This window comes from Brassica napus, chromosome C3 (assembly GCF_020379485.1).
Source record: "Brassica napus cultivar Da-Ae chromosome C3, Da-Ae, whole genome shotgun sequence".
NCBI lineage: Eukaryota > Viridiplantae > Streptophyta > Magnoliopsida > Brassicales > Brassicaceae > Brassica > Brassica napus.
The window spans coordinates 1,283,874-1,310,303 of NC_063446.1; the positions used below are offsets into that span (position 1 = coordinate 1,283,874).

A 26,430-nucleotide genomic window follows, 5' to 3' on the forward strand; every position below is an offset into this window, starting at 1 on the left:
CTCTTTGGAAATGAGAAAAAATATTATATACTTTGGTAAATGTAAGTGATCAAAAATGTCAAATTGTGAGAATCATCATCTGAAATTTATATAACTCAAGAATTCTCTTTTGTAACGATTTTATATCCTTGATTTGTAATGGTCAATCGAATAACAAATCAAAGGTTTGAGTTTATTTAAAAGACAATACTTGACAAATGGTCTGATATTATAAAGAAGAAAGGTAAGTCTGATGAGGCCTCTAGCACATTCCTGAATGTGAACAATCAGATGAGACCTTGACGTTTAAGATCAGAGTAAGTCTTCTTGTTGTAAACGTTACCATCACCATCTTCATATTCTTCTTCAACCTCTGGCTTCCATTTGTTAACTCCTTGCCTCTCCTGTATCCTCTTCCACAGTTCTTTCGCTTCCTGCAACAAATCACAAGATCAAAATTACCAAAACTATTGCTTTAAACTAAATCAAAGTCTTCTTCTTTTGATAATAATAACAATGTATACCTTAATAGAAGTGATCTCGTTGAAGTTCTTTGTGTTTGGGATCCCCAAGCAACGCATTCCATCTTGGTGTTGAGGCTCTTTAAAATGTCTCTCAAAAGCCCTTCTCCCCTTGTAGATTTTGTTTCTACATATCTCGCATTCAAATTTCTACACCAAAATAACAACACACAAATTTTGAGTAGTCCCATATAAGTATTATTATAACATTGATGGTCTAATAAACTCGACTACATACCTGGCCAAGGCCATGAAGCTTGTAGAGCCAGTATGGTATAGGCTTCCCGTCCACACCCATTGGCAGGTTCAGTGGATTGTGAAAGGCACCTTCCTCCTCTTCATCACTTTCTATCTCTGCCCGTCCTTCCTCCCCCTTGCGTTCTTCCTCCATCTCTTCATACGTCATGGCCTGCTTCTTTACAATGTTTTGCTTAGTCCTTTCGATTGCCTATTCAAAATTTCAGACAACAAACAAAGTTAAAATGTCAGCTCTTAGGGAGAAAACAATAGATGTATCAAAGAGGTACTTCCACGAACTAACCTCATCAAGTAAGTTGCAGAGCTTCTTCACTTTGGCCTCTGTTAGTGCAATCTGTTTAGCACTGTCTGGCTCCTGCGTTGCTTTGGCATCTCCATTTTGTCTCCCTTTGTGCAGAGGTTTGGCAAAATGTTTCTTATCCAGCTTTTCCAGAGGCGAATGCTGAACATAAACAGAATCAATAAATGGCATAAGATAACATCAACTTGATAACAAGACAGAGCTACTAATCAGTACAACGCAAAACTAAATAAAAACAATGCGTTTCTAGGAGATCAAGACAAGTGTACGAACCTTTGTGAGGAAAAGTCTCTCGGCACGCTGCTGCAGTGTACCACCAACTTTAAGTCCCAAAGACCCCAGCGCCTGAATCACATAAAACACATAATTAGAGGAATAATTCTTCAGTGATCATAAAAAACATGAAGCATGGTCATTACCTCCTTCAGCTTTTCAGGTCCCACACCAGTCAATTCATCAGCTGTGGTGTAGTAACCAAGATCTATGACAGTATGCTCAGATGGAACAAGTTTACTTTCCTGGCCGTGGCTCTCCCAGCCTATCACTTTTCCATCTGCAAATTGCTCTTCAAAATCAACCTCAACCTGTAAGAAACCAACGTATTAATTGCAAGAGATCAAACTGCATAAAACAATAAAGAGAGGGAGGAGAGTTTAAACCTTGGAAAGCATTCTGTCAAGGTCTTGCAACGGCTCAGTTCGGTGGAGAAAGTTGACCAAGTACTCTAGCAGAGCTTCCATGTACTTCATGTATTGCCTAAAAGGACAACAAGGAAAGCCATTAACATACAGGTACTAGAAACAAATATGGAGGCTTTTTAAGTATATAACAAAATTTCAATGTAATGTTTACCTTGAAAACTTCAGTCTGCGAGGTACTTTCTCTGGATGAGAAAAGACATCGAGGTAAACAGAATATTCAACCCTGTCCCCGAATTTAGAGTTGATGTACTGGTTATACATATCATGCAAGTCCAAGTACCGACCAGCTCCTTCCTGCACAGTACACAAAGAAGATTTAAACAATTTTAGAAATTCTATAAACTACCATGAAGCTAGTAATGTTAAAAAAAAAAAAACGGACTAATAATGCTCTGTTAAAATGTTTCAAGAATAAGAAGTCAAACAGAAAAATTACCTCTCCACTGAAGGAAATAACTGGTTTCGCCTTCAGAAGTGCTTCGTAGTCCGCGCTGGCATCAACAAGAGGTCCAGGAGGATACTTTCTATGGTACTCACGTATCTGTAAGAAGGTAAAAAAGATAGGGGTTAATTAGTTGCATATCTGATAGAATAAATACCAAGGATTCAGTTGATAAACAATCTATTCAAGAAGACCTCTACGAAACATCAAAACTAGAAATTTGAATCTTATTCAGGGTTTGCACTCTACTTCGCTGAAATATATGAACATGGTTCTTAACTCTCTATGACCAGTGGATTAAGATAATCAATGAAATTATAATTAACAGGTTGCTAAATCTCTCATTCTCGATTAACCGATACTATTCAAAATTCAGCTACTCTATTTTAGAAACAAACAATGGTAACTTTTGAGAAATAAAAATAAAAAAGGCAAAAGGGATAGAAAGCAAAACCTCTTTCAAACGATCATAAAACGCACAGTACACATTAACCCCTGACGCAGTCCGGCCACCAAGCGCAGCAATCTCATCTTCCCTAGCTCCATCCTTATCTTCATAAGTTTCAACCTTTACAGCCAACACAAGAATCAACGTTAGCTTTAATATCTAAAGATACGAAACTACACAGTCATTAAAAAAAAAGCCTAAAGTGGCCTCTATGATGATTGTTTAATAAGTAACCAAAATCAATTCATCAATACGATTTGCTCACACAAACCTCTGAAGATTCTTCTCAATTCCAAAGATTCAAACCTGTTGAAAGAAAAACAAACAGAAATAGATTCAAAATCTAGCAACCTAAAAGCTCTAGCCAAAAAACAAATCTATAAAGCAAGAAGAAGAGGGATATGAGCATAATAAACTTACGAGCTTCTCGATGGTTCGCATGATAGAATGAATCGTGTTGCGGACACGGTGGCCCTGTACCAATCTGTCCTTGCTCGAGGACGGCTGGGTCTGTAGATCTTGAACAACCAATCGCTCCAATCTTTCGATCTCCTCATGATTGCAGCGAATTTGATCGAGGAGTGTCGATGACATCTTCTATTCTACGCTCGTCCTTCTCCTTCTTTTTGTTCTCTGAGTAACTTAACCGGAACCTAGATTCCAATACGAATCTCTGACGGCAATATTTATAGTCATACTGCAAAAAATTGGGCTTGTGTCTTTGGGCTTTTTCTAGACGGTTTGCCTATGATGGGCCTACAGGCCTTTTTCAAAAATATTCTGGGTTACGTGTGGCTACAGACCCGTCTGACGTCGGTTTACAACTTTTTAACTAAATTATTGAGAGTCCAAGACGATAAGGCTATTATATACTGTGGCTTTCGAGAATCACTGTTGCTATTTGGCTAATTATCTCATCCAAGAGTCCAAGACGATAAGGCATACAATCAAGCCTTGCAAAGGCAAAAATTAACAGGCACTTCTAGTGTTGTATTGTGAATAAAATATGGAAATGTGAATGGTCATAACTGGCAAAATTTACAAAGCGGATCAACATTACAGAAGAGCAACATACATTGGTTGAATGTAAATAAACGAGCTACTAAATTGCAATCTCATATTATATATGATAATAAAGTAGCAAGTTCCAGTTGATGAATGAAAGTTCTTGAGAATCACGGCTGGTTAAAAGAAGCCCTGCTTATTCCTGTGTAAATAATACATTCTTAACTTTTAAAGAATAATCAACAGCAAGAGATTGGCGTCAATGCTGAGACCGTCTATCACTATGACTAATAGGCATTGCTTTCAGACACAAAGCATAGTTCCACAAAGACAAGTTTGAAGATTTATAAACATCATCAAATCAGACACCAACGAAAAGAATAACCGAATCATATTAGAGCAAAACAAGACCATCAATAAAACTAATAAAGAGTAATTCAATGGTGGAATCAGAATATCAATAAGCAAAATTTGGTACATGGTCTCAAAACATTAATGTCTTGATTCACATTTTATTTCTTCCTCATTTTCCACTTTCCACCCTCTCAAGACAAATAAATACCCGAAAAATATCAGCAGGCCAATCAATCAATCAATAAAACTAATAGAGCAAGTAATTTAATGGTGAAATCAGAATATCAATAAGCAAAATTTGGTACATGGTCTCAAAAACAATAAAGTCTTGATTCACATTTTACTTCTTCCTCATTTTCCACCATTCCGACAGGACAAAAAAAAAACAGAACAATCAATCAAATCAACCAATGAGAATATGTATCCGACCAGATGATACAGCACGAGATACTGAAGGATCGAATTAGAATCTGAAAATCCCCAAACGCTTATCTCTAGCAGATAAAAAGCTGTAACACTTAAATATCCAAAGAGTACGACGAATAGGGATCTTGACTCCAGATTCTAATCACGAAAAGCCTCGAGATGATAAAAAAAATCAGGAACGGAAATGACGGGTTAGTTAACTAGGAGAACCCTAATTAAACAAATCCTTTTAAAAAATTCGATTTAGCGCAGCTATGACTCGACACGCTTCCATTGAGCGTTTGTGGAAGGCGATCTTAAGGGCTGCGCCAACGAAAAACCCCTAATTCGAAAACATAAACCCTAATTTGATTCCAATACTACAGCAATTGCGAAGAGAAGCGAGAAAGCGATATATAAGGGAGACAGTGTTTTACCCTAATCCAACTTAAGGCCTATTACATATAAAACTTATTGTAGGCCCATAAGCCCATCGTTTGTAAAGCCCAATAACTAAAATTTTTCATTAGTGTTTACGACGTGTCAAAAATTATGGATAAACTTAAACGGATTTTTGTTAATACAGTTCTTAACCGACATTTACGTTTTCACTATCCCTTATTAAAAAACAAATCTCATACATACAGATAAACATACACTACAGCATTATAATACATATATTTACTTCCCAAAACAGCTATTTCCCAAATTAAAAAACAAATATTCAGTTATAGAAAGCATTCCATTAATAGAATCAAATAAAAATCACCCTTTACCCTTGCATACATATACACAACCACATCCTCTCCTCTCCTTATCACAAAACACACAACAAGAACAATAAGTTTGTGAGCCGACATGAGTCCCCTCCAAACTGATGAGCTTGGTGAGCCGTCGCCAATGAGAAAGATGATATCAGTGTCTTCGATCGCTGCTGGTGTACAGTTTGGATGGGCGTTACAGCTATCTCTCCTCACTCCCTACGTGCAGCTCCTCGGCATCCCGCACAAGTGGTCTTCCCTCATCTGGCTATGCGGTCCCATCTCCGGCATGCTTGTCCAGCCGACCGTTGGTTACTACAGCGACCGATGCACGTCCAAGTTCGGTCGTCGGCGTCCTTTTATCGCCTCCGGAGCGGTCCTCGTCGCCGTCGCGGGGATCTTGATCGGATACGCCGCTGACCTCGGACGAGTACTTGGAGACAAACTCGAGGAGACCGTGAAGGTGCGTGCGATATGCATCTTCGCTCTCGGGTTCTGGATCCTCGACGTGGCTAACAACACTCTCCAAGGCCCATGCCGCGCTTTCCTCGCGGACTTAGCCGCTGGAGACGCGAGGAAAACGCGGACCGCAAACGCGTTTTTCTCGTTCTTCATGGCGGTTGGAAACGTATTGGGGTACGCGGCTGGTTCTTACACCAACCTTCACAAAATGTTTCCCTTCACGATGACTAAAGCTTGTGATATTTATTGTGCGAATCTAAAGAGCTGTTTCTTCCTCTCCATCATTTTACTTTTGTTTGTCACCGTTTCATCGTTATGGTACGTTAAAGACAAGCAATGGTCGCCGGAGGAAGCAGACTCCGACGTGAAAACGCCCTTCTTCGGGGAGGTCTTTGGAGCTTTCAAGGTGATGGAACGTCCCATGTGGATGTTAATAATAGTCACGGCGCTAAACTGGATCGCGTGGTTCCCTTTTCTTTTGTTCGATACTGATTGGATGGGTCGTGAGGTGTACGGTGGAGACTCGAGCGGAAACGAGAGTTCGAAGAGGCTTTACAACCAGGGAGTGCATGCTGGTGCGTTGGGGCTGATGATAAATGCAATCGTTCTTGGGTTCATGTCGCTTGGTGTTGAATGGATTGGTCGGAAAATGGGAGGAGCTAAACGGCTTTGGGGAGTTGTGAACTTCATTCTTGCTGTGTGTTTGGCCATGACGGTTTTGGTTACAAAGTTGGCGGATGCTCACAGGAAAACCGCAGGTGTTTTAGCCGGTCCGACCGATGGCATTAGAGCTGGGGCATTGACTCTCTTTGCTATTCTTGGTATTCCTCTTGCTGTAAGTAGCCATCTTGTCTTCTAATATTTTTTGTTACTCTTTATTATAGTCCCATTCGTTAATTTATTTTGTTGGTAATTACTATAGGTAACGTTTAGTATTCCGTTTGCATTAGCTTCCATAATCTCAAACAACTCTGGCGCAGGCCAAGGTACCTTAATTTTCTTTTGAATTATTGATGGGTTTTCTTTTTGTAATAATGTTTTAATATCGAATATAATGTACCACCAACTCTATGTATAGGTCTTTCACTGGGAGTTCTAAATTTGGCAATCGTGATACCACAAATGGTGGTGTCGCTTGGAGCTGGACAGTTCGATTCGTGGTTCGGAGGTGGAAACCTACCAGGATTTGTGGTTGGAGCAATTGCAGCGGCAATCAGTGGTGTAGTGGCAATAACTGTCCTACCTTGATTAGATCTATGTTATGTGTGTTTATCACGGCCGGCTCTAGTATTTTAATACCCCTATAGAGCAAGAAAGAGTTATAAGGCCAAGTTTGAATTATGTTTATCTGTCTGTCAAAACCTTGTAATTTTACATATATTTGGAATGAACTATTCATTTGTTTTTTTTTTAATTAAATCCATTAAAATGATTCTTCCTCAAAAAACAATTCTCGCAGAAGAAGCTACACTGTTTCATATAATGTCTGTAAAAAACCACAAAAGATGCATAACATAATAGTAGTAAACCAAGAATACTTAAAATAATTATTGATTCTCCATCCAAATATTTGAACTAAAATAATTTATATGTTAAGTTTAGGTATTTATGACATATGTTATTCAAATTTATATTTAATATACTATTTTGTTTATAGTTTTTGAGAAATTTAAAGTATATAAATATATAATGAACTTTAAAATTTTAAAAGTAATTCAAATGGGTTATCCGAACTCGAACCGAAATCCAAAGCGAACCCGAACTGAAATTTAGAAATATTAGAATGAGGCTAAAATCTTTGACCTCAGAAACCCGAAACCCAAACAGACCTGAACCGAACCCGATTAGGTACCAGATTGATAGTATCTCATAATATAATGGACTTCCAAATTTTCTTTAAAATATAAGTACATTACTTTTCTTTCTCTTAATCTATTGCTATCTATGTTTCCAAACAAACCTCTTTTTTAAAACTACAATCTATGTTTCCAAACAAACCTCTTTTTAAAAAACTTCAATCTATGTTTTCAATTTTTTTTTAAACTACAATATATGTTTCCAAACAAACTTTTTTAAAAATTTGCTATACATGTTTCTAAACAAACCTAATTTGTAATTGAGTTTTAATAAGATAGATATTTGAAAGTTTGACAAGAGGAGTAAGAGCAACCTTAGTGAGGGTTTCTCAGGTCTCTTTTTTTTTTTGTCAACTAGCCAAGTCTCTCTCTATCTCTCTCTCTTTGGATCGGTCGGTCATTATATTAGTTTAACTCAATAAATCGGTGTATACCGAACGAGAAATAAAACTTTCGATTTTAGTTTTTAACACAACCACATTGATAGCTATATATCGATACTAGCTTAAGATCCGCGCAATTGCGCGGAATGAATGTTATATATAAAACTAATGTTTATCTATTATTATTATTTATTTGTATTCATTTACGTATTATGTATATAATTAAATTAGAGTAAAGACATAAATCAAAACAATACATCTTATTTATTTACGATATTTTTTGGTAAATAAATCAAAAAAATAATTTTATTTATTTTATATGGTATATAACTAAATTTAAATGACATGGACATAGAAAAACAGTATATTTTAATATAAATATTTATTATTGAGAATTCATACTCATATGATAAACACAAAATTTCTAATGAGCGATTTTTTAATGAAAATTTCAAAATTAAAATATTAAGGTTTCAATACTTTTTCAATGCATATTTAGAAATTATCATATTTAAGTATTATTCTATGTTATATAGTTTAATTTTAAACTATATTATTAGATAATATGAATGTCTAGTAAATGAGACTTCATATTCATATGATTTATGATCATTTGTATCTTGTTATTACCAAAAAGAGTTAAATCATTGATCACAAAATTTTAGTGTGAGCTATTTAACATTTTTAATAATTTATAGTGGTTTTAAAAATTCAAAATATAACATATAAAAAAAATATTTTTTTATTATATGGTTAATGTAGTTGTTTAATATTTTTTAATAATATAAAATTAAACAAAAAGAGCTAATATACAAAAATTATTATCAAATATTTATTATTCATAATCATTAATTGTCATATATACGTTACACATATTAGGAAATTTCATAGCTTTTATTTAAGAAAAGTGCAATAATATTCTTTTGTACAATATTTATCAATTTGATAGTTAATTTAATAAAAAATATAATATAAGTTAAGATGGACCGACCTATTTCTCTAAGAATCCTGAATTTCATTTTCATATTGACACGTGCCTACAAACTAATGTTGTAATATTTTTCAATTAATATATAAGAGACTGATGTAACTCAAGGCCCAATCAAAATAAATGTGTTTGTCAAAATTAAAGGGGGTTGATTGGGTTTGGGATACAGTAATTAAGACCATTGAATATAAATTTTATAGGTTGATTAGAGTATAGATTTTACTTTGAGAAGGATGACAATCATGTCAAATATAAAAAATCATTCGTTAAATCCCCTATATATGTTAATTGAGGAACATTTGAAAAGATGTAACTCAATTTTGTAATAATTAAAAAAAAAACTCTTGCTTATTTGTCAATCAATTAAGTAATTAATTAGTCATACGTGTCAGCTTCACATTGAAATTGAAAAACAAGTTGGTCCAATTCAATTTTTTATATCTCACTAGAAACATTTAATACCAACTATATGATATCATATGATATTAACTAAATCAATGTGGCAATTTATTATATATTATTTTCTTAAATAAAGCCTACAGAATTACCTAATATGGTTATGATATATATAGTAATTAATAATTTTAAATAATGAATATTTGCTAATAATCTGTATGTTTTCTATCATTTTTGTTTAATTTTTTAATATTAAAATAAATTACACAATTACTTTAATCATATATTAAAAATTTAGATTTTTTTGTATATGTTGTACTTTGAATTTTTCAAAACGAGTAAAAATTACTAAAACTGTTAAAAAGTCTCACATAAATTTTTGTGATCAATGTTTAAATTTTTTCTATAATAAGATACAATGATAATAAAATCATATAAATAAATAATTTTATTTTAATAGGTCTTTATGTTAATATATATATATATATATACTTCATATTGTTTAAATTTAATTATATATCATATACGATAAATAAGATTGATTGTTTTGATTTATTTATTCTAAAATGATTGCGAATAAACAAGAGCGGTCATTTGATTTATATGTACAAGCCAATTTATTACATAATAGTAACTGATATCTTAGTTATTTAATATATAATTATTATTTTATTATTTCATAATATGCAGAAAAATATAAAATAACTATTTATTCTGCACAATACGCAGATCTTAACCTAAGTATGTATCTCTTTAATAATTTTGAATCTTAAAAATTTTCTAAATCTCAGGCCAAAATAAAAGAAAGAAATGAGAATGAACTTAAAAATCAATATTTATATCGAAAAATAACAAAAATGACACAAAAAGGAGAAAAATATCGAAGATAGATAGGATTAGCAAGTGAACGTAAACTTCTCATAACCATAATTAACTTTTAAATTGCTAAATCATGATATAAAACCGAGCTGGCATAGTTTCATTGTAACCAAATAGTGAGCATGAGATTATTTGGCCTAAACATTAGGTTTTTATGCGATAAATAATTTTTTGACCTAAAATATTTTTAAAAATGAGATCAGTTCATTAGTAAATAAATTATGTAATTAACAAAAAAAAATTAAATTATTTAAGGGTCAAATATATTAATTTGATCAATAATATAATTTTTTTTCCATACGATATTTCTTAAATAATTTTCATATAATTCGGCTCAACTCCGTATAGGTGACAAGAAGGATATCTCTTCATTTTCAACCCTAAACTGCAAGGTTTTCAAGTGTATGCGCTCTTGAGGCCCACGCGGGTCTTTTAAAGGAATATTTTTCAGCTGCTGAATAGCATGTAGCCATCAGCTGGTCTCTCGGCATGTGAAATAGCAACTTCTGTAAGTGACTTTAAACGTTCTGCTCTTTGCACTTCTTATATTTTTTTCTTTCTTTTCAAAACTGATGAGATTACTATAGAAAAAATGGGCGCAACTAAATGATGATTTATTTATTGGATTGGAGTTACTAGAGTTTTGTGTGTTTACCTTTCACTTGCCTAATTTTATAGGTTCTCACTCATCCAAGTAAACCAAACATGTACGGCATGGTTCAGTTCAATATTTTAAATAAATATAAAATCATTCAAGTGAAATGTTTATAATGTATTTTGTCCTTTAATTGGAAGTAATGCATGTAAGAGAAGGCGAAACTGATCTCCGTCCAGTGGTTTAGTGGCTCAACAAGTTGGAGCTAGCTAGAGGGATCCCCTCAAGACATGTGCCATTATCACTAGTCTTTCAAGCTTTTGGCGATGCTCAGTGGCTTCTCCTGCATCAGTGGTTTAGTTGTGCAGATAAAGTTTTGATCATAACAAGACTTAAAGTACAGCTCTGAATCGACAGCTCAGCTTTTTCCCCTGAAATAATCTGATATCGATGATTATGGGAGACTGTTACAGATAGCATGGAATTAATTCCACTAACAATGCATCGGTTAAGGTAAATAGACCATTCCTTTGAGAAACAAAAAGCATCACATGTTTATGTCCTATTTGAATGACTAATTCTGTAAAGTTGACTCTGTCACTTGAAAACTTTAATAAAACACATCATATATATGTCTTCTTTTGAAAAGATTGAAAGAAAATGGTAGGCTCTTGCATCAGACTCCTAAATGCTAACGAGACAATGTCATAGTAATCATAAGAATGAACAATTCTGGATAAAGAGAGAGTTTAAGAACTGTGGGTTTTGTTGTTTACAAATTATGAAAAGCTTTATCACAAAAAGAAAAGGAGTGAAGATGAATGTCCCTCAAAAAAATAAAAGTGCAAGATTATCAGACGGGTGGCACACAGAGCCGGTCCTAGAAAATATGTAGCTAGAAGCAAAAGTTAAAAATATGGTCTATTCTCTTAAGGGTAATCGAACCCGCGAGGCTTAACCCTTGTAACAATCATCCAAACCACTAATGCTAATAAGAACTTTCTATCCTAATAAGGCTGAAAGTTTTGCTAATCTGTGGCGGCCGGAAGCGATAGCTTCCTCGACTTCCTTCAAGGGCCGGCTCTGGCGGCACAGCTTAAAGAAAACACAAATCAAATAATCTGTTTCCCAATCCCAAACATTGCAAAGGACAGAACAAGCAATAGGAGTTAAGTACTACTTTTTTCTTTTCTTTTAATATACTCTATTAATTTAGAGTTCTACTTTTTATTTACTTAAAAAGTTATCATTTAATTTTGGACTTATTCATCTTTCATTGGAAGTAAATATAATCTTATCTATTAAATTGTAGTCATTTATACTTAATCTCCAAGATACATGGATATTTAATTTTTGAATTACCTAACTTTATTTATGAATTAATTATATTTTGTTATATCTATTAAATATAATTAGACAAACATTACGGGTACTTCTCTTTTCTCTTATACTACGAAACATAATTCATTTACATGTGATCTTTGATGCACAAAGTAAATTTAAATCTCTGATTCACATAAAAAATACATATCCCACTATTGTATGCATTTTGGTATTAAAAATGTAATTATATATTGTAGTAATTTTGTAGTATAGTTTATATATACTTGATCATTAATAATCTAATGTGCATTATAATTTTTACTATGATTTTCTATAGACTAAAACGCCTTTATAGACTATAATATGACTTTGTCTATACTAAAATGCCGGCTGTGGAATGTTTATTTATATTTAGACGGATTTAAAATAATATCTAATTAATAAATTGATAATTTTATATTTTATTAAATAAATATTTAAAAATTAATAAATTAACCAATTTTTAAATTTTGTACTTTCTATATCAAATCAAATCAATTGTTAATCGAATCATATATATATATATATATATATAATCCAATCTAAAAGCATGTACTTCTAAATTTGATTTAATAAAAACTAAAAGAATATATTTTTATATTCAATCTAATAAAAACTAAGAAATCTATAAAGTATAAACTAACCAATTTTCAAATTTCAGATTTAATATATCCAAACTAATCTTTCTATCTATTCTATTAAAATAGAATCACTATTTTATCTACCGTTAACAAGTCATAGTACAACCATTTAGTTAATTACATAATATGACATATTTAATTATTTACATTAGTCAATCAAATGTTTAAAATTTAAAATTCTTAATAATCAATAAATTAATAAATAATAAATCAATTTTCCTCTAAATTTAATTTTTTTAGTTATAACAAAATTTGTTGAGAAAAAATCTAACAAAATTCTACTAATTTTTTTTTAAAAATTATTAAATAATGCATTAATTAATTTTTTAATTATTAATATAATCTTATTATAAATTAATGTTAGCTAGAAAATTTTATTAGAAAGCAAATCATCATAATCTATATTTTATTAAAACAAAAGTATTATATGAATTAAATATGAGAAAATATATTAACTTAGTAAATTAACCAATTTTACCTTTTTAAATGATTTCATTTATAAATTAATCATTCACCATTAAAATGGATTAAAATTTGTAAACTATGTAATATTTTTATATAAAAGTAAAATTATTAATATATGTTAAACTTTTATATCTACAAAAATATGTTTTGAAGAAGATTTTCTATTTTATTATATTATACTATGAATTTGTTAAACTGAGCTCGAAAACGTATAACAATTAATAAAAGGTAAAATGTATAAAAAAATCACTATATATTGATAATGTAATAAAAATCCCAAAACAATAATATAAAAAAGTTACACAATATATAACACTAAAATATAAATTATATATTATAAATTTGTATAATAATATTAAAATTATATATTTATAAAATGAAAAATATCCGTGCGGGTTAAACTTAGTTTGCTTTAAAAATAATAGATATATACTGTATGTTATAGGAATTTATTTATGTAGACTAATAATAGGATAAAGATTATTAGGATGGGCTTATAGTTTAGACCTGCAAGGCCCAATCGTTATTTAAAAAGGAAATGACGGTTGTGCCCTAAACGAGGGTAAAACCATATAAAAAGAACCTTCTTCCGACAGCGTCTTATGAAAAAAACTATTAAACCTGATTAAAAAAAACAACAACGCCGCCTTTCTCTGAAACCCTAGCAAAAAGTCTTCTATCTTCTCGACTTATCTAAGATGGAAGGATCCCGGATCGAAGTAAGTAGTCATCTTTTCTGCTTCTTTCTTCTTCTTATTCTTCTTATCATAATGTTCTTATTTGCTCTGAATGAATATGGTTTCCTTTAATTTTATTTTCCTTCTTGTACCCTAGGGTCTGACCTTGAAAGACAGTCGTACTGTTCCAGTCGAATCAGAACAACAACGGTAAAAATTCGATTGCCTTTTTTTTTCTTGGGATCTGTGAGATGTCTCGTTCATGTCACGTTGACGGTTTGATAATATTGTCCTAAATTATTGCAGTATAGTTGGTTGTTTTGTTTGTGTGTCTGTTGGCTTTTTGTATCTGTGATATATCTCGTTCATGTCAAGCTGATAAGTATTGTCTCAAATATTGCTGTAAAGTTTGTGTGCGTGTGTGTGAGATTTGTATCTGTAAGATATGTTCTTGTCCTCGTTATATTACAATAACGTTGATTTCTTGCTTTTATATCTGTGAGATGTCTTGTTCTATTGTCCTCGATCGGTAAAGTTGGTTGCTTGGTGTGTGCGTTTGAAATTTTGATTGCTTTGTTTGAGATACGTTGTTCTTGTACCAATTATTTTATTAACGTTGTTGTAGTAACGTAACGTTGATTATTGCTTTTGTATTTGTGGTATGTTGTCTTTTGTGTTCGTCTTGTTCATATCATTTTACTTAGTAACGTTGTTTGGAATATGTGTTGTTCTTGTCCCCAAATTATCACAGTACTTTGGACGGGGATACGGATAAGTTCGTCGAGAATATGAAGTCCTTGATGGATTACCATGAGAGCCAGATTAGAATCAGTGTCGAGGGTTTCAACACCTCGGGTGATCCTGTTGAGCTCTACACGTCTTTGCAGCGTCTCTTCGAAACCTGCGGAGAAGTGGACAACATTGAGATCAAGATAGATCCCGTGACAGACCAGCTCATCAGGTTTGTAATTTTTTTTTTTGGATATTATTTTGAAATGAACACTTCTAATTAACTGATAAATTCATGTCAAGTCCTTGCGTCCTTGTCCTTCGCGGAGAAGGGGCAAGAGAGAGAGCTTTACTTCTCGACGGAAGTGAGCTTCGAGGTAGGAAGCTCACTCTTTCGCCAATAGAGCAGCCCACTGATGGGATGACTACAGCCGCTCGAGCTGCAAAGTACGTTGCAGACTTCCAAAGGAGCAGGTTTGATTTCTCTCTTTATTTTTGATTCTGAGTTTGAAACCGATGATCGTTAATTAATAATCTCAATGTATATTCTTTTCTTGTAGGAGCGAAGCCATATCCGTTACGGGATATGACCCTTCTCTTCCTCAAGAAGATCTCAAGAGTGCTTTGAGTAAGCACTTCGCTTCCTGTGGCGAAATCACGGACATCCTCATCCTCGACAGGTTACAACCTTTTCAACTTCTCTCTATTACTCTCTTGTGTAAAAAAATAAGCGCCTTTTTAATGCTTTCTTTTCTTGCTGTATCTGCAGCCGTGCCCTCGTCCACCTGTATGGGCTAGGCTCCGTGCACCGAGCTGTCCAGTTGCATGGAACCGACCTCGGAGGCGGGTTCAAGTTGACCGTCCAAGAAGCCGCGCGCGAAGCCTGAAGAAGCCTATCGATGAAACTATTACTTGATATTCAAGTTGTGGTTGATTTGAAAACTTCAAAAACCTATTTTAAAACCAGTTATAAATAATGAAATTTGGGTAAAAGAAGACTCTAGTTTAATATTGTGACATTGTATTCCTGATGACTGTCTGTATTCACCGCTATTGCCTTGTTTTGTTTATATTATTATTACTCTTTTGTGATTTTATTAGTAGTCTAAACCCTTTTCCTGTCCTTTTCTTCTTTTCTTCAAGCGGTTACTTCCCTTCAATTTGTATTCAAAAAATGTCCTACTCTTTAGATTCTTCATAGCAACAATCAATCTTTTTTTTATATTGAACGCCTAACGCACTTTTGAAGCATTAGTAATAGAATCATTTGGTTCAAGGTAACCTAAAACCATGGCGGCAATAGATGGAGCTAAGAGCCAAGAAGATTGTAAGCTTAAAGACATGAAACCAGACCTTGGAGAGGACAACGTGGAGGAAGTGAACGAGTAACAGTTGAAGTGTTTGTGCGAGATAAAGAGATGGTAACATAGGAAAGATTGTGTTTGATATGCATGAGATTCCTATTAGAGTTCCTCCTGATAGTCAGTCCACTTGCACCTCAATGGTACAATATATAGACTAGAAGCTCACCGTGGCGAAACCAAGAAGAGAGGCAGTTTGGCTTGGGACGCAAGCTGACGAAGCGTTTCCTGATGCTTGGCACTCTGTTCAGGGAGAAGGTGTTCAAAGCGTTAGGTCTAAGGTCTATGTATCTCCAAAACTGTGGTATCTATCTCCGGGTTAATGTGATTGGGGCACAAGATTTTGAGCCTAGTGATAGGAGCCAACCGCCTCAAGCTTTTGTTAAGGTTCAAGTTGGGAAACAGATTCTGAAAACCAAATTATGCCCTAGCTAACAGGACAACGAATCCTATCTAGTCTTCGTAGCTGCTGAGCCATTTGAAGAACAGCTCTTCTTGACGGTCGAAAACAAGGTTTCATCAGCTAAAGAACATGTGGGAAGTGTATGATTACTGTCATTACACTTGGAGTGTTTGATAACTGTCATTACACTTGGAGTGTTTGATAACTGTCAAACAATGGAGCAAAATTTGATTCAAGAATAGGTAAAGTAAGGATCAGATTATCAACCCTAGAGGCTGATAGGAACACACACAATTACCTGAACTAGAATGTAACAGTTGGTTTAATATCTCTAGCGCCTGAAATAGTTTCACAACAACCTCTTAATTATCATTACAGTACTAACATCACTAAGACTATCTCTATTCATCTCCATTAATCATATAGGACTTCAGATTAAACATCTTCAAGGTAGAAGAATTAGGACCGACAAGCGGCTGCCTTCTTTTAACAAATCTTGCCTGAAGATATATATAAAGTATATATTAAGACCCGTTTACAACGCATGCCAGGTTCATATTGAAATCAAACTAAATCAAATTTATACACCGCATGCAGATGAAATCTAATTGGAAGTCATCAACGCCAGATTTAAAAGGTGATATTGATTGTCTTTAGTTACACCAAAATGTAACCACAACAGCGAGTCATAATAATCCATCTTAGATATGCTACTTAGGCTCTTCTAACAATCACTGATACTAAGATTGACTTTGTACCTTATTAGGAACCATGTTACTAATCTTGATGATATCGCATAGCATTTTATCTTCCAGAATCTTAATTTTCTGTAAAATTAGCATAAAACTCTACATATCAGATTTAGACCATGTTAAAATCAAATGTTTATTAGAGTTATATATAGAGAGTTAAGATACCAATAGATTTTTTTTTTTTTACTTGTTGGTTGTATATTATTGATCCTACTCTCCTAATTTAATATAAGGATTAATATTGTGTGAATCAGTTTGTAGTCGGATATCAGTCACTATGAGTAATGGAACTTTGGATTTTAGTTTAATTTAAGTGTGTTTCAAAAAAAAAAAAGTTTAATTTAAGAAGAAGAAAACTCTTTTTCAACGTACCTAAATACATAAATTAAATTTTTTTACTTTAATTGCTTTCCCTCTCATTTTTTCAACGAACAGATATAGATTTTTTTTTCTTTTATATTACTAGAAAATTTTATTTCTTCAACCTATTTTTACTGCAAAAACTATCTTCCAACATACGCACATTATTTTTTACATCCTTTTTTTTCAAAAACAAAAATCATTATATCAACCCATACTTTAACCACAAACTCTGCATTCATCATTTTTGTTCTTGCATCTAGTACTTAAACCCATGTATCTCTTTCTGATTATTTAGATAGTTCATGTTAAAATCAAATGATTATTGGAGCGCTAAGATACCAATAGTGTTTTGATACAATACATGTAATCAGTTAGTATCCATCTAGCTAGTTGTATATTATTGCTCCTACTCTCTAATTTAATATAAAGGATCACTATTGTGAATCAGTTAGTAGTCACGAGTCAGATTTTTATCACTATTGAGTAATGATTTTAGTTTACTTGTAGAAGAAGAAACTTTTGTTTTCAACGTCCGAAATAGATAATTCTTTAACTTGTATACGCACTCTTAACTTATTTGCTCTCCGTTAATCTCATTTATTCAACGTACGCAAATAGATAATTTAGCTTTTTTATGAAAAATTTTACCGCAAAAACAAACTTTCAACATACGTAAATAGATAATTCACCTTTTACATTTATTTTACCTTTTAAAACTTTTCACTCTTCAGCTTTTTTACTTCTTTTTTTCTTCAAAAAAGTTCATTTTATATCAACCCACACTTCAACCACAAATCCTCACTCTCATTTTCTTCAACATATTTTTTCTCTCAAGCAAGATATGTAAGTTATTTACTTTTAGTGATCTTAGTCTTATTCGTCTTTTCTTTTTCTACATGAACAATGACATTTTTGAATGAACCGGCAATGGAACCGAAACTTGAACCAAACACCTGATCCAATTCTCAAAATTAGAGAGGAAACCGGTGACGGTGAATTCATGCCTTATATGATAAACCTATATAATTCCTTTTTCAGTAACTTCTAATAATTAATTAACCAACAATAACAGTGTAAACCAAATACTTATCGAATAAAAATGAAACAAGAAAAAAACTTATATTACTATTAGATACATGTTTTAACAGTCGTGGTTATGTTGCTGATGAATTTTGAACAATTAGGTTTCTTTTCTTTTTTCGGTGGGAATCAATAAATTTACTTAAGTACATCTCTTCAATAAATTTCACAAATCAATAAAAAAGAAGAACGCATGTGATATTATTAGAGTCATCAGTCTCTAACAATGCATGAGAATCACAACTTGATCTTTTGTTTGTCAACTACAGCTTGATTGACATTCAATATATTTATCATATGTAGTAATCCCATATTTTAAAGGACTTCCATTTGACACAGTGGTACAAACATAAATACATACCCGAGGCTACTCATAACATGTTGAAGGAGTTATTATATCCTAAAATTCATTTTTTTTTGTTTTCTTATATAAAAAAAAAACTCCACATTATATGTGTACGACCTTTTACTTTTACGGAGTTGAGTAAACTTCAAAAGAAATAAATAACGCAAGTCAATTTCATGGAAGATAAATGTCCGATCACTATTTATTTCACTCAGTAAAATCATTATTCGAAATATAACTTCTGTCTTCTGTAACTCGAGTGTGAATAGAACAACAGCCCCCCAGTTCCCACACTTATCAAAATTATGATCATGCCTTATATGATAAACCTGTATATTTCCTTTTTTTGAGTAACTTCTAATAATTAATTAACCAAATATTTAATTATCTAATGAAAATGACATTTGGAAATAACATTGTTCTAAAAAATCAAAATATACCAAACGTTCATCACTGTTACTGCAATGGCAATTCCTGTTTATAACTAATATAACAAAGTTACGCGTTTTCTCCCCAATCTTGGAAGTCTTTCTTTTTTGTGAATTGTAGATCGAAGAAACTATTAGGTGAGCTTTCCTCAGAAGAAACTATTAGGTGCATGAACCTAATTTACTTTATAAGCAGTACAAATAGCTCGCTCGTAGTTTCACTTCTTCTACTAACAATTACAACAAAATCGATCCTCTTGGTAAACCAACTCCCAAACAAAACAAAAAAATGGATATCATGGTAAATTGGGAGGGTCACATTTCCGGCCTGGTAGACGATATCCACTTGATCCAGTATGCCAACACTTGCTGGAGTTTCGGACTCACCCGGCAGATGAATGCCACTTTCCGTATTGCCCAATTACTCGGTAGAACAGAGTCTCTGAGTGTGTGGCACTTCATCTGCAGTATGAGAAGAATGGGTGTGCTAACATGGTCCATGGCTATCGAAGGGCTCAGCACCGCAGTGCCCTTCCTGACCGATTATGGGTTGATTTTGGAGGAAGATTTTTACAATTGGTGTTACCGTAGTAGTGGGCTCCCTTTACCGTCGGCTCCCGTAACGATGATTTTCCTTTTTTTGATATTGTTTTCCCTTTTATCTACTGGTGTAATCTTGTTTTACCTTTGTCTGTTTTTTTTTATATAGAGATTTCCTCGGTTTGTGGTATCGGAAATGAAGATTCCTAGTCTCCATGAATATCAAAGTAATAACGAGTTCGAGACAGCTTTTTTCGCCGCACTGAATTACTCTCCGGTCGCGACTGTAATCCCATGTTACCCATCCTTGGACGTATATAGATACGCACCTGATCACGTTAGTCAAAACTCAAAAGCTTCTTAACTTATAATTTTATTTTTCAATTTTAATTTACATTTTCTACTCTTATTTTTCAGGTAATTTACTCTCCACCGATGGATGAACTTTTTCGTTTTCATGCATTTACTCACCTGATTTTGGCAACGGGGAGGGGCCGTCTCGAGGGTATACCATTCGTCCAGTTTCGTGATAGTGCTTCCGGTGCTTTCTTAAATGTTCGAATGGGCTTGGGTATCATCACTCAGTTCGTTGAATTGAGTGGACCTCGCTTGGTATGGTGATCGGTGGCCGGCTCGAAATAACTCTCTATTTTACATTATCTAATACTATGTGTGTGTTTCTTTTTATATATGTAAATAAATTAATCAATACATTAATGGTCCAAATGCAAATTCTTCTTGCGTTTACATTTACAATTCTCCTAAAACTAAAAAACTTTAGTTCATTTCAACTACAACAAGAAGAACAATGTTCTCGACCTCACACCATGCTCTATTTAGATCATTTAACAAACAGCAATCATTGACTTCAATTCCTTTATTAAAAAAAAAAATTAATATGTAATTTCCGGAGGCCGCGTTTTTATCAACCCCGAGTTCGATTTTCCGGCAAAGTACTGTTTTGGGCAGGAGCCGAAGTGGAGTTTACAGAGACAGGGACGGCGATATTAGACGTCTACTGGCTGGTATCGTTAAAGTGACATTGGGAGAAGATCGAAGAGAAGTGAGATCCGGAAGCTGTTTCTGATGAAGAAGCGGTGGTGGTGGTGGAGAAGGAGGAAGAGAAGATGTTGGAGAACCAGGGAGAAGATGAGTTCGGAGAAGGACTCAAGGCAAAGAACAGAGTGAAAGAGACGAAGGTGATTACGAAAGGCATCAGCGAAAGTTTTCTTGGTGTTCGACTTATTTTTGTCTCATTGTTTTTTGGTTCTCTGTGTGAATATGAATGCTAGCTAAGAGAAAATGATTAGATACCTAACTTAACTTCCAGATCTACTAAAATATCACACTATTTTTTTTGTCCAGCAATTCAAAATACTGTGACACAAAAACAACATTGCCATAAACCATTAGGCTACATGTTATTATGTTGTGGTATATATGAACAAATTTTAGTTCTAGCCTTCTAGGGATACCACTACGCTGTTAAACTTCCAAAAGATTACAAGTTTTAGTTCATGGAGCCACGGATGTGTAACATGTGTCACATTCCTTAATAACGTTAATCCGGATTATTCAGACGTCATTCCAATAGATTCTTCTTTCAACCTAGTAGTATATATGTCTACTCAATAAAATTAGTGGATAGCGACATATTCTACTTACAAGTTAATCATTAAAGTTTATAGTTTTTCATCCAACAACAAAAATAAATGATACGTAATATTGTGATTAAAAATAAGGGATTGGTATTAATTTTAAACCATTCATGAAAGTTTTGCTTACACATTTGTATATTCTAATTAAACTAGCTACCTACTTGTATTACACTATTACTCTTAGTGCTTGAACGATAGAAGAAGTGATTCTTTTGTATTGGGTCGCAAAAGGAATGCAATGAGTAGAAGTCAAAATATTGATTAATACATGGAGTCGAATGCAAAATAATTTAGCTGTTGATTATCTTAATATATATCGCCAGATATATACAAAACACCATCATATAATTAATTGTACTGATAGTTGAAAAGAATGTAAGCAAACAACGATTGGTCAGGAATAGTTTATGCTTAATGAGAAGAAATTTTTAAATAATTTGCATTAGTGAAAGGGAATAACGACCATCCCGAATCAACACATGCATTCAAATAGAATGGTCATGTCTTATATTGGCTAGTAGTCCAATATTGTTTATTTTAAGAAATTTCCACACTGACTTAAAAAAAACGAGAATTATGTACAAGTATTCATATATCGAACACTCTCTCTCGCTATCACACACACACACACACACACACACACAATGACACAAACACGCAAACTGAGAAAAGAGGATCGAAGACAATTAACCCTAAACTCACCCCACCACAAAATATAGGGTTCACTAAAACATAGTTAATTAACACATCATTGCAAGCAGGTTTTTTTTTTTTTTTTTTTGAATTATTGCAAGCAGGTTTTTATATGATTATAACTTAATAATTAAACAGTCCTGAAAGATCCCAATCCTGATGATGGAACGTCCCATGTGGATGTTAATAATAGTCACGGCGCTAAACTGGATCGCGTGGTTCCCTTTTCTTTTGTTGGATACTGACTGGATGGGTCGTGAAGTGTATGGTGGTGACTCGGGCGGAAATGAGGATTTGAAGAGGCTTTACAACCAGGGAGTGCACGCTGGTTGGAGAGGAATGGCCACACGGAGGACAACGTGGAGGAAGTGGATGGATCATCATCGAACGAGTAGCAGTTGAAGTGTTTGTGCGAGATAAAGAGATGGTTACATAGGGAAGATCGTGTTTGATATGCATGAGATTCCTACTAGAGTTCCTCCTGATAGTCAGTCCACTTGCACATCAATGGTACAATATAGACTAGAAGCTCACCGTGGCTAAACCAAGAAGAGGGGCAGTTTGGCTTGGGAGTTGGGACGCAAGCTGGCGAAGCGTTTCCTGATGCTTGGCACTCTGTTCAGGGAGAAGGTGTTCAAAGCGTTAGGTCTAAGGTCTATGTATCTCCAAAACTGTGGTATCTATCTTCGGGTTAATGTGATTGAAGCACAAGATGTTGAGCCTAGTGATAGGAGCCAACCGCCTCAAGCTTTTGTTAAGGTTCAAGTTGGGAAACAGATTCTGAAAACCAAATTATGCCCTAGCTAACAAGACAATGAATCCTATCTAGTCTTTGTAGCTGCTGAGCCATTTGAAGAACAGCTCTTCTTGACGGTCGAAAACAAGGTTTCATCAGCTAAAGATGAAGTCATGGGGAGGCTGATCTCACCGTTGAATGTGTCTGAGAAAATATTAGACCACAGAGCTGTTCATTCCAAATGGTAAAATCTCCAAAATTTTGGGTTTGGGGCACTGGAAGGAGACAAGAGACACGAGGCTCAAGTTCTCTAGCCGCATTCACCTGCGAGTTTTTCTTGAAGGAGGGTACCATATAATGGACGAATCAACTCTTTACATCAGTGACGTGAGACCCACGGCAAGGCAACTATGGAAGAACCCTATAGGTATCCTTGAAGTAGGTAGCATGAGTGCTCAAGGGCTTTCACCGATGAAGACTAAAGACGGTAAAGCGACAACAGATCCTTACTGTGTTGCTAAGTATGTGGACAAATTAAAGTGGGTCAGGACTAGAATCATCACTGAGAGCTTTAGCCCTAAATGGAATGAGCAGTACATGTGGGAAGTGTATGATTACTGTCATTACACTTGGAGTGTTTGATAACTGTCATCTTGGTGGGAGTGAGAAGTCAAACAATGGAGCAAAAGTTGATTCAAGAATAGGTAAAGTAAGGATCAGATTATCAACCCTAGAGGCTCAATTACCTGAACTAGAATGTAACAGTTGGTTAATATCTCTAGCGCCTAAAATAGTTTCACAACAAACTCTTAATTATCATTACAGTACTAACATCACTAAGACTATCTCTATTCATCTCCATTAATCATATAGGACTTCAGATTAAACATCTTCAAGGTAGAAGAATTAGGACCGACAAGCGGCTGCCTTCTTTTAACAAATCTTGCCTGAAGATATATATAAAGTATATATTAAGACCCGTTTACAACGCATGCCAGGTTCATATTGAAATCAAATTTATACACCGCATGCAGATGAAATCTAATAGGAAGTCATCAACGCCAGATTTAAAGGGTGATATTGATTGTCTTTAGTTACACCAAAATGTAAGCACAACAGCGAGGCATGATAATCCATCTTAGATATGCTAGGCTCTTGTAACAATCACTGATACTAAGATTGACTTTGTACCTTATTAGGAACCATGTTACTAATCTTGATGATATCGCATAGCATTTTATCTTCCAGAATCTTAATTGCGTGTAAGATTAGCATAAAACTCTACATATCAGATTTAGACCATGTTAAAATCAAATGATTACTAGTTTTAGAGAGTTATGATACCAATAGATTTTTTTGACTTGTTGGTTGTATATTATTGATCCTACTCTCCTAATTTAATATAAGGATCAATATTGTGTGAATCAGTTTGTAGTCGGATATCAATCACTATGATCAGTAATGGAACTTTGGATTTTAGTTTAATTTAAGAAGAAGAAAACTCTTTTTCAACGTACCTAAATACATAAATTTAGAATTTTTACCTTAATTGCTCTCCGTCTCGTTTTTTCAACGAACAGATATAGAGATTTTTTTTACTTTTATATTACCACAAAACTTTATTTTTTCAACCTACTTTTACCGTAAAAACTATCTTCCAACATACGAACATTATTTTTTACATCCTTTTTTCAAAAACAAAAATCATTATATCAACACATACTTTAACCATAAACTCTGCATTCATCATTTTTGTTTTTGCATCTAGTACTTAAACCCATGCATCTCTTTCTGATTATTTAGATAGACCATGTTAAAATCAAATGATTATTAGGGTTTTAGAGAGTTAAGATACCAATAGAGTTTTTTTTTTACTTGTTGGTTGTATATTATTGATCCTACTCTCCTAATTTAATATAAGTATCAATATTGTGTGAATCAGTTTGTAGTCGATATCAATCACTATGAGTAATGGAACTTTGGATTTTAGTTTAATTTAAGAAGAAGGAAACTCTTTTCAACGTACCTAAACATATAATTTTAAAACTTTTACCTTAATTGCTCTCCGTCTCGTTTTTTCAACGAACAGACATAGAGATTTTTGTTATTTTTATATTAACAAAGAAAACTTTATTTCTTCAAACTACTTTTACCGCAAAAACTATCTTCCAACATACGAACATTACTTTTTACATCCTTTTTTCAAAAACAAAAATCATTATATCAACCTATATTTTAACCACAAACTCTTCATTCATTATTTTTTTTTGCTTGCATCTAGTACTTAAACTCGTGTATCTCTTTCTGATTATTTAATTAGATAGTTCATGTTAAAATCAAATGATTATTGGAGCGCTAAGATACCAATAGTGTTTTGATTCAATACATGTAATCAGTTAGTATCTATCTAATCGTAGCTAGTTGTATATTATTGCTCCTACTCTCCTAATTTAATATAAAGGCCGATCACTATTGTGAATCAGTTAGTACTTAGTAGTCACGAGTCAGATTTTTATCACTATTGAGTAATGATTTTAGTTTACTTGTAGAAGAAGAAACTCTTGTTTTCAACGTCCGAAATAGATAATTTTTTAACTTGTATAACTTATTTGCTGTCCGTCTCATTTATTCAACGTATGCAAATAGATAATTTAGCTACATTTAGTTTACCTCTTGAAACTTTTCACTCTTCAGCTTTTACTTTTACTTTTACGGAGGTGAGTAAACTTCAAAAGAAATAAATAACGCAAGTCAATTTCATGGAAGATAAATGTCCGATCACTATTTATTTCAATCAGTAAAATCATTATTCGAAATGTAACTTCTGTCTTCTGTGTTAGTCAAAGAAACACGTTTTTTGTGTTGGCCGGTGATGGACGGTGAAGTTGGACGGTGAAAGAGGTGTTTGTCAACAATTACGTCCACCTACTCCCCAAGCTTCTTCTATAAATACTCAACGTAAGGTGAAGAGGAAAATCATCCCAAAACAAGAAAACAGAGAGAGAACGAGAGAAGAGAAGAGAAGAAGAAAAAAAAAACTTTTTTTTTCTCACAAAAAATCTTCTTTAAAAAATTACAAGTAATTTCTTAGAGTATTTGGGATCGGGGTGTGAGTTGTGAGTTTGTAAAATTTCCCTGGTTGATAATAAAAGATCTGTAGCAGGTCCGGAGATGTAGGCAACATTGGCCGAACTCCGTTAACAATTGTGTGTGTGTGCTTCTTTCCCGCTCCCATAAATTATGGTTTACCGCAAAATTTGACCGCATATTTCCTAACAACTGGTATCAGAGCTTGAGTTACGGTGATCGGTCAATTTTTTTGCGGAGTTACTATTCACATGAACAGTAATTCGTGAATAGTGAATTTTTGTCGGTAACATCGGTTTGTCGACGTAGGTGTTCTAATACACGGTGGTTCCAGAAACGATGGGAGGCGAAGACGGTTTGACGCACAGTATTGGG

At 33.6% G+C, this 26,430-nt stretch overlaps 3 protein-coding genes, 2 non-coding genes and 1 pseudogene across 6 annotated transcripts; 3 read left to right on the forward strand and 3 right to left on the reverse strand.

Moving 5' to 3' along the window:
• Nucleotides 1-89: 89 nt before the first annotated feature.
• Nucleotides 90-3,315, reverse strand: LOC106426359 (splicing factor SF3a60 homolog). Its single transcript, XM_013867078.3, has 11 exons — nucleotides 3,071-3,315; nucleotides 2,657-2,770; nucleotides 2,197-2,301; nucleotides 1,912-2,054; nucleotides 1,719-1,815; nucleotides 1,479-1,643; nucleotides 1,333-1,404; nucleotides 1,042-1,200; nucleotides 739-948; nucleotides 504-650; nucleotides 90-413 (listed from the first exon to the last, which is right to left on the reverse strand). Exons 1-11 carry the CDS (start codon nucleotides 3,242-3,244, stop codon nucleotides 267-269), a joined length of 1,533 nt encoding a protein of 510 aa, XP_013722532.1. The 5' UTR covers nucleotides 3,245-3,315; the 3' UTR covers nucleotides 90-266.
• Nucleotides 3,316-3,419: 104 nt separating this feature from the next.
• Nucleotides 3,420-6,992, forward strand: LOC106426370 (putative sucrose transport protein SUC6). 2 transcript variants are annotated; one of them, XM_013867089.3, is made up of 3 exons: nucleotides 3,420-6,472; nucleotides 6,560-6,623; nucleotides 6,716-6,992. In XM_013867089.3, exons 1-3 carry the CDS (start codon nucleotides 5,273-5,275, stop codon nucleotides 6,883-6,885), a joined length of 1,434 nt encoding a protein of 477 aa, XP_013722543.1. In that variant the 5' UTR covers nucleotides 3,420-5,272; the 3' UTR covers nucleotides 6,886-6,992. The 2 variants fall into 2 exon arrangements, with proteins under 2 accessions (XP_013722543.1, XP_022553534.1); XM_022697813.2 differs by having other exon boundaries at nucleotides 6,571-6,623; nucleotides 6,716-6,985.
• Nucleotides 4,100-4,186, reverse strand: LOC125584973. The gene has a single exon (XR_007321866.1). It is a non-coding gene; the product is annotated as a small nucleolar RNA snoR120 (small nucleolar RNA).
• LOC125584974 lies at nucleotides 4,281-4,368 on the reverse strand. Its single transcript, XR_007321867.1, has one exon. It is a non-coding gene; the product is annotated as a small nucleolar RNA snoR120 (small nucleolar RNA).
• A 6,794-nt stretch (nucleotides 6,993-13,786) lies between the features above and the next one.
• On the forward strand, nucleotides 13,787-15,730 carry LOC106426298 (nucleolin 1). The gene is made up of 6 exons (XM_013867023.3): nucleotides 13,787-13,921; nucleotides 14,037-14,089; nucleotides 14,631-14,840; nucleotides 14,912-15,082; nucleotides 15,169-15,288; nucleotides 15,378-15,730. Exons 1-6 carry the CDS (start codon nucleotides 13,901-13,903, stop codon nucleotides 15,493-15,495), a joined length of 693 nt encoding a protein of 230 aa, XP_013722477.1. The 5' UTR covers nucleotides 13,787-13,900; the 3' UTR covers nucleotides 15,496-15,730.
• Nucleotides 15,731-19,630: 3,900 nt separating this feature from the next.
• On the forward strand, nucleotides 19,631-23,833 carry LOC125584009 (annotated as a pseudogene).
• The last annotated feature ends 2,597 nt before the right edge of the window (nucleotides 23,834-26,430 follow it).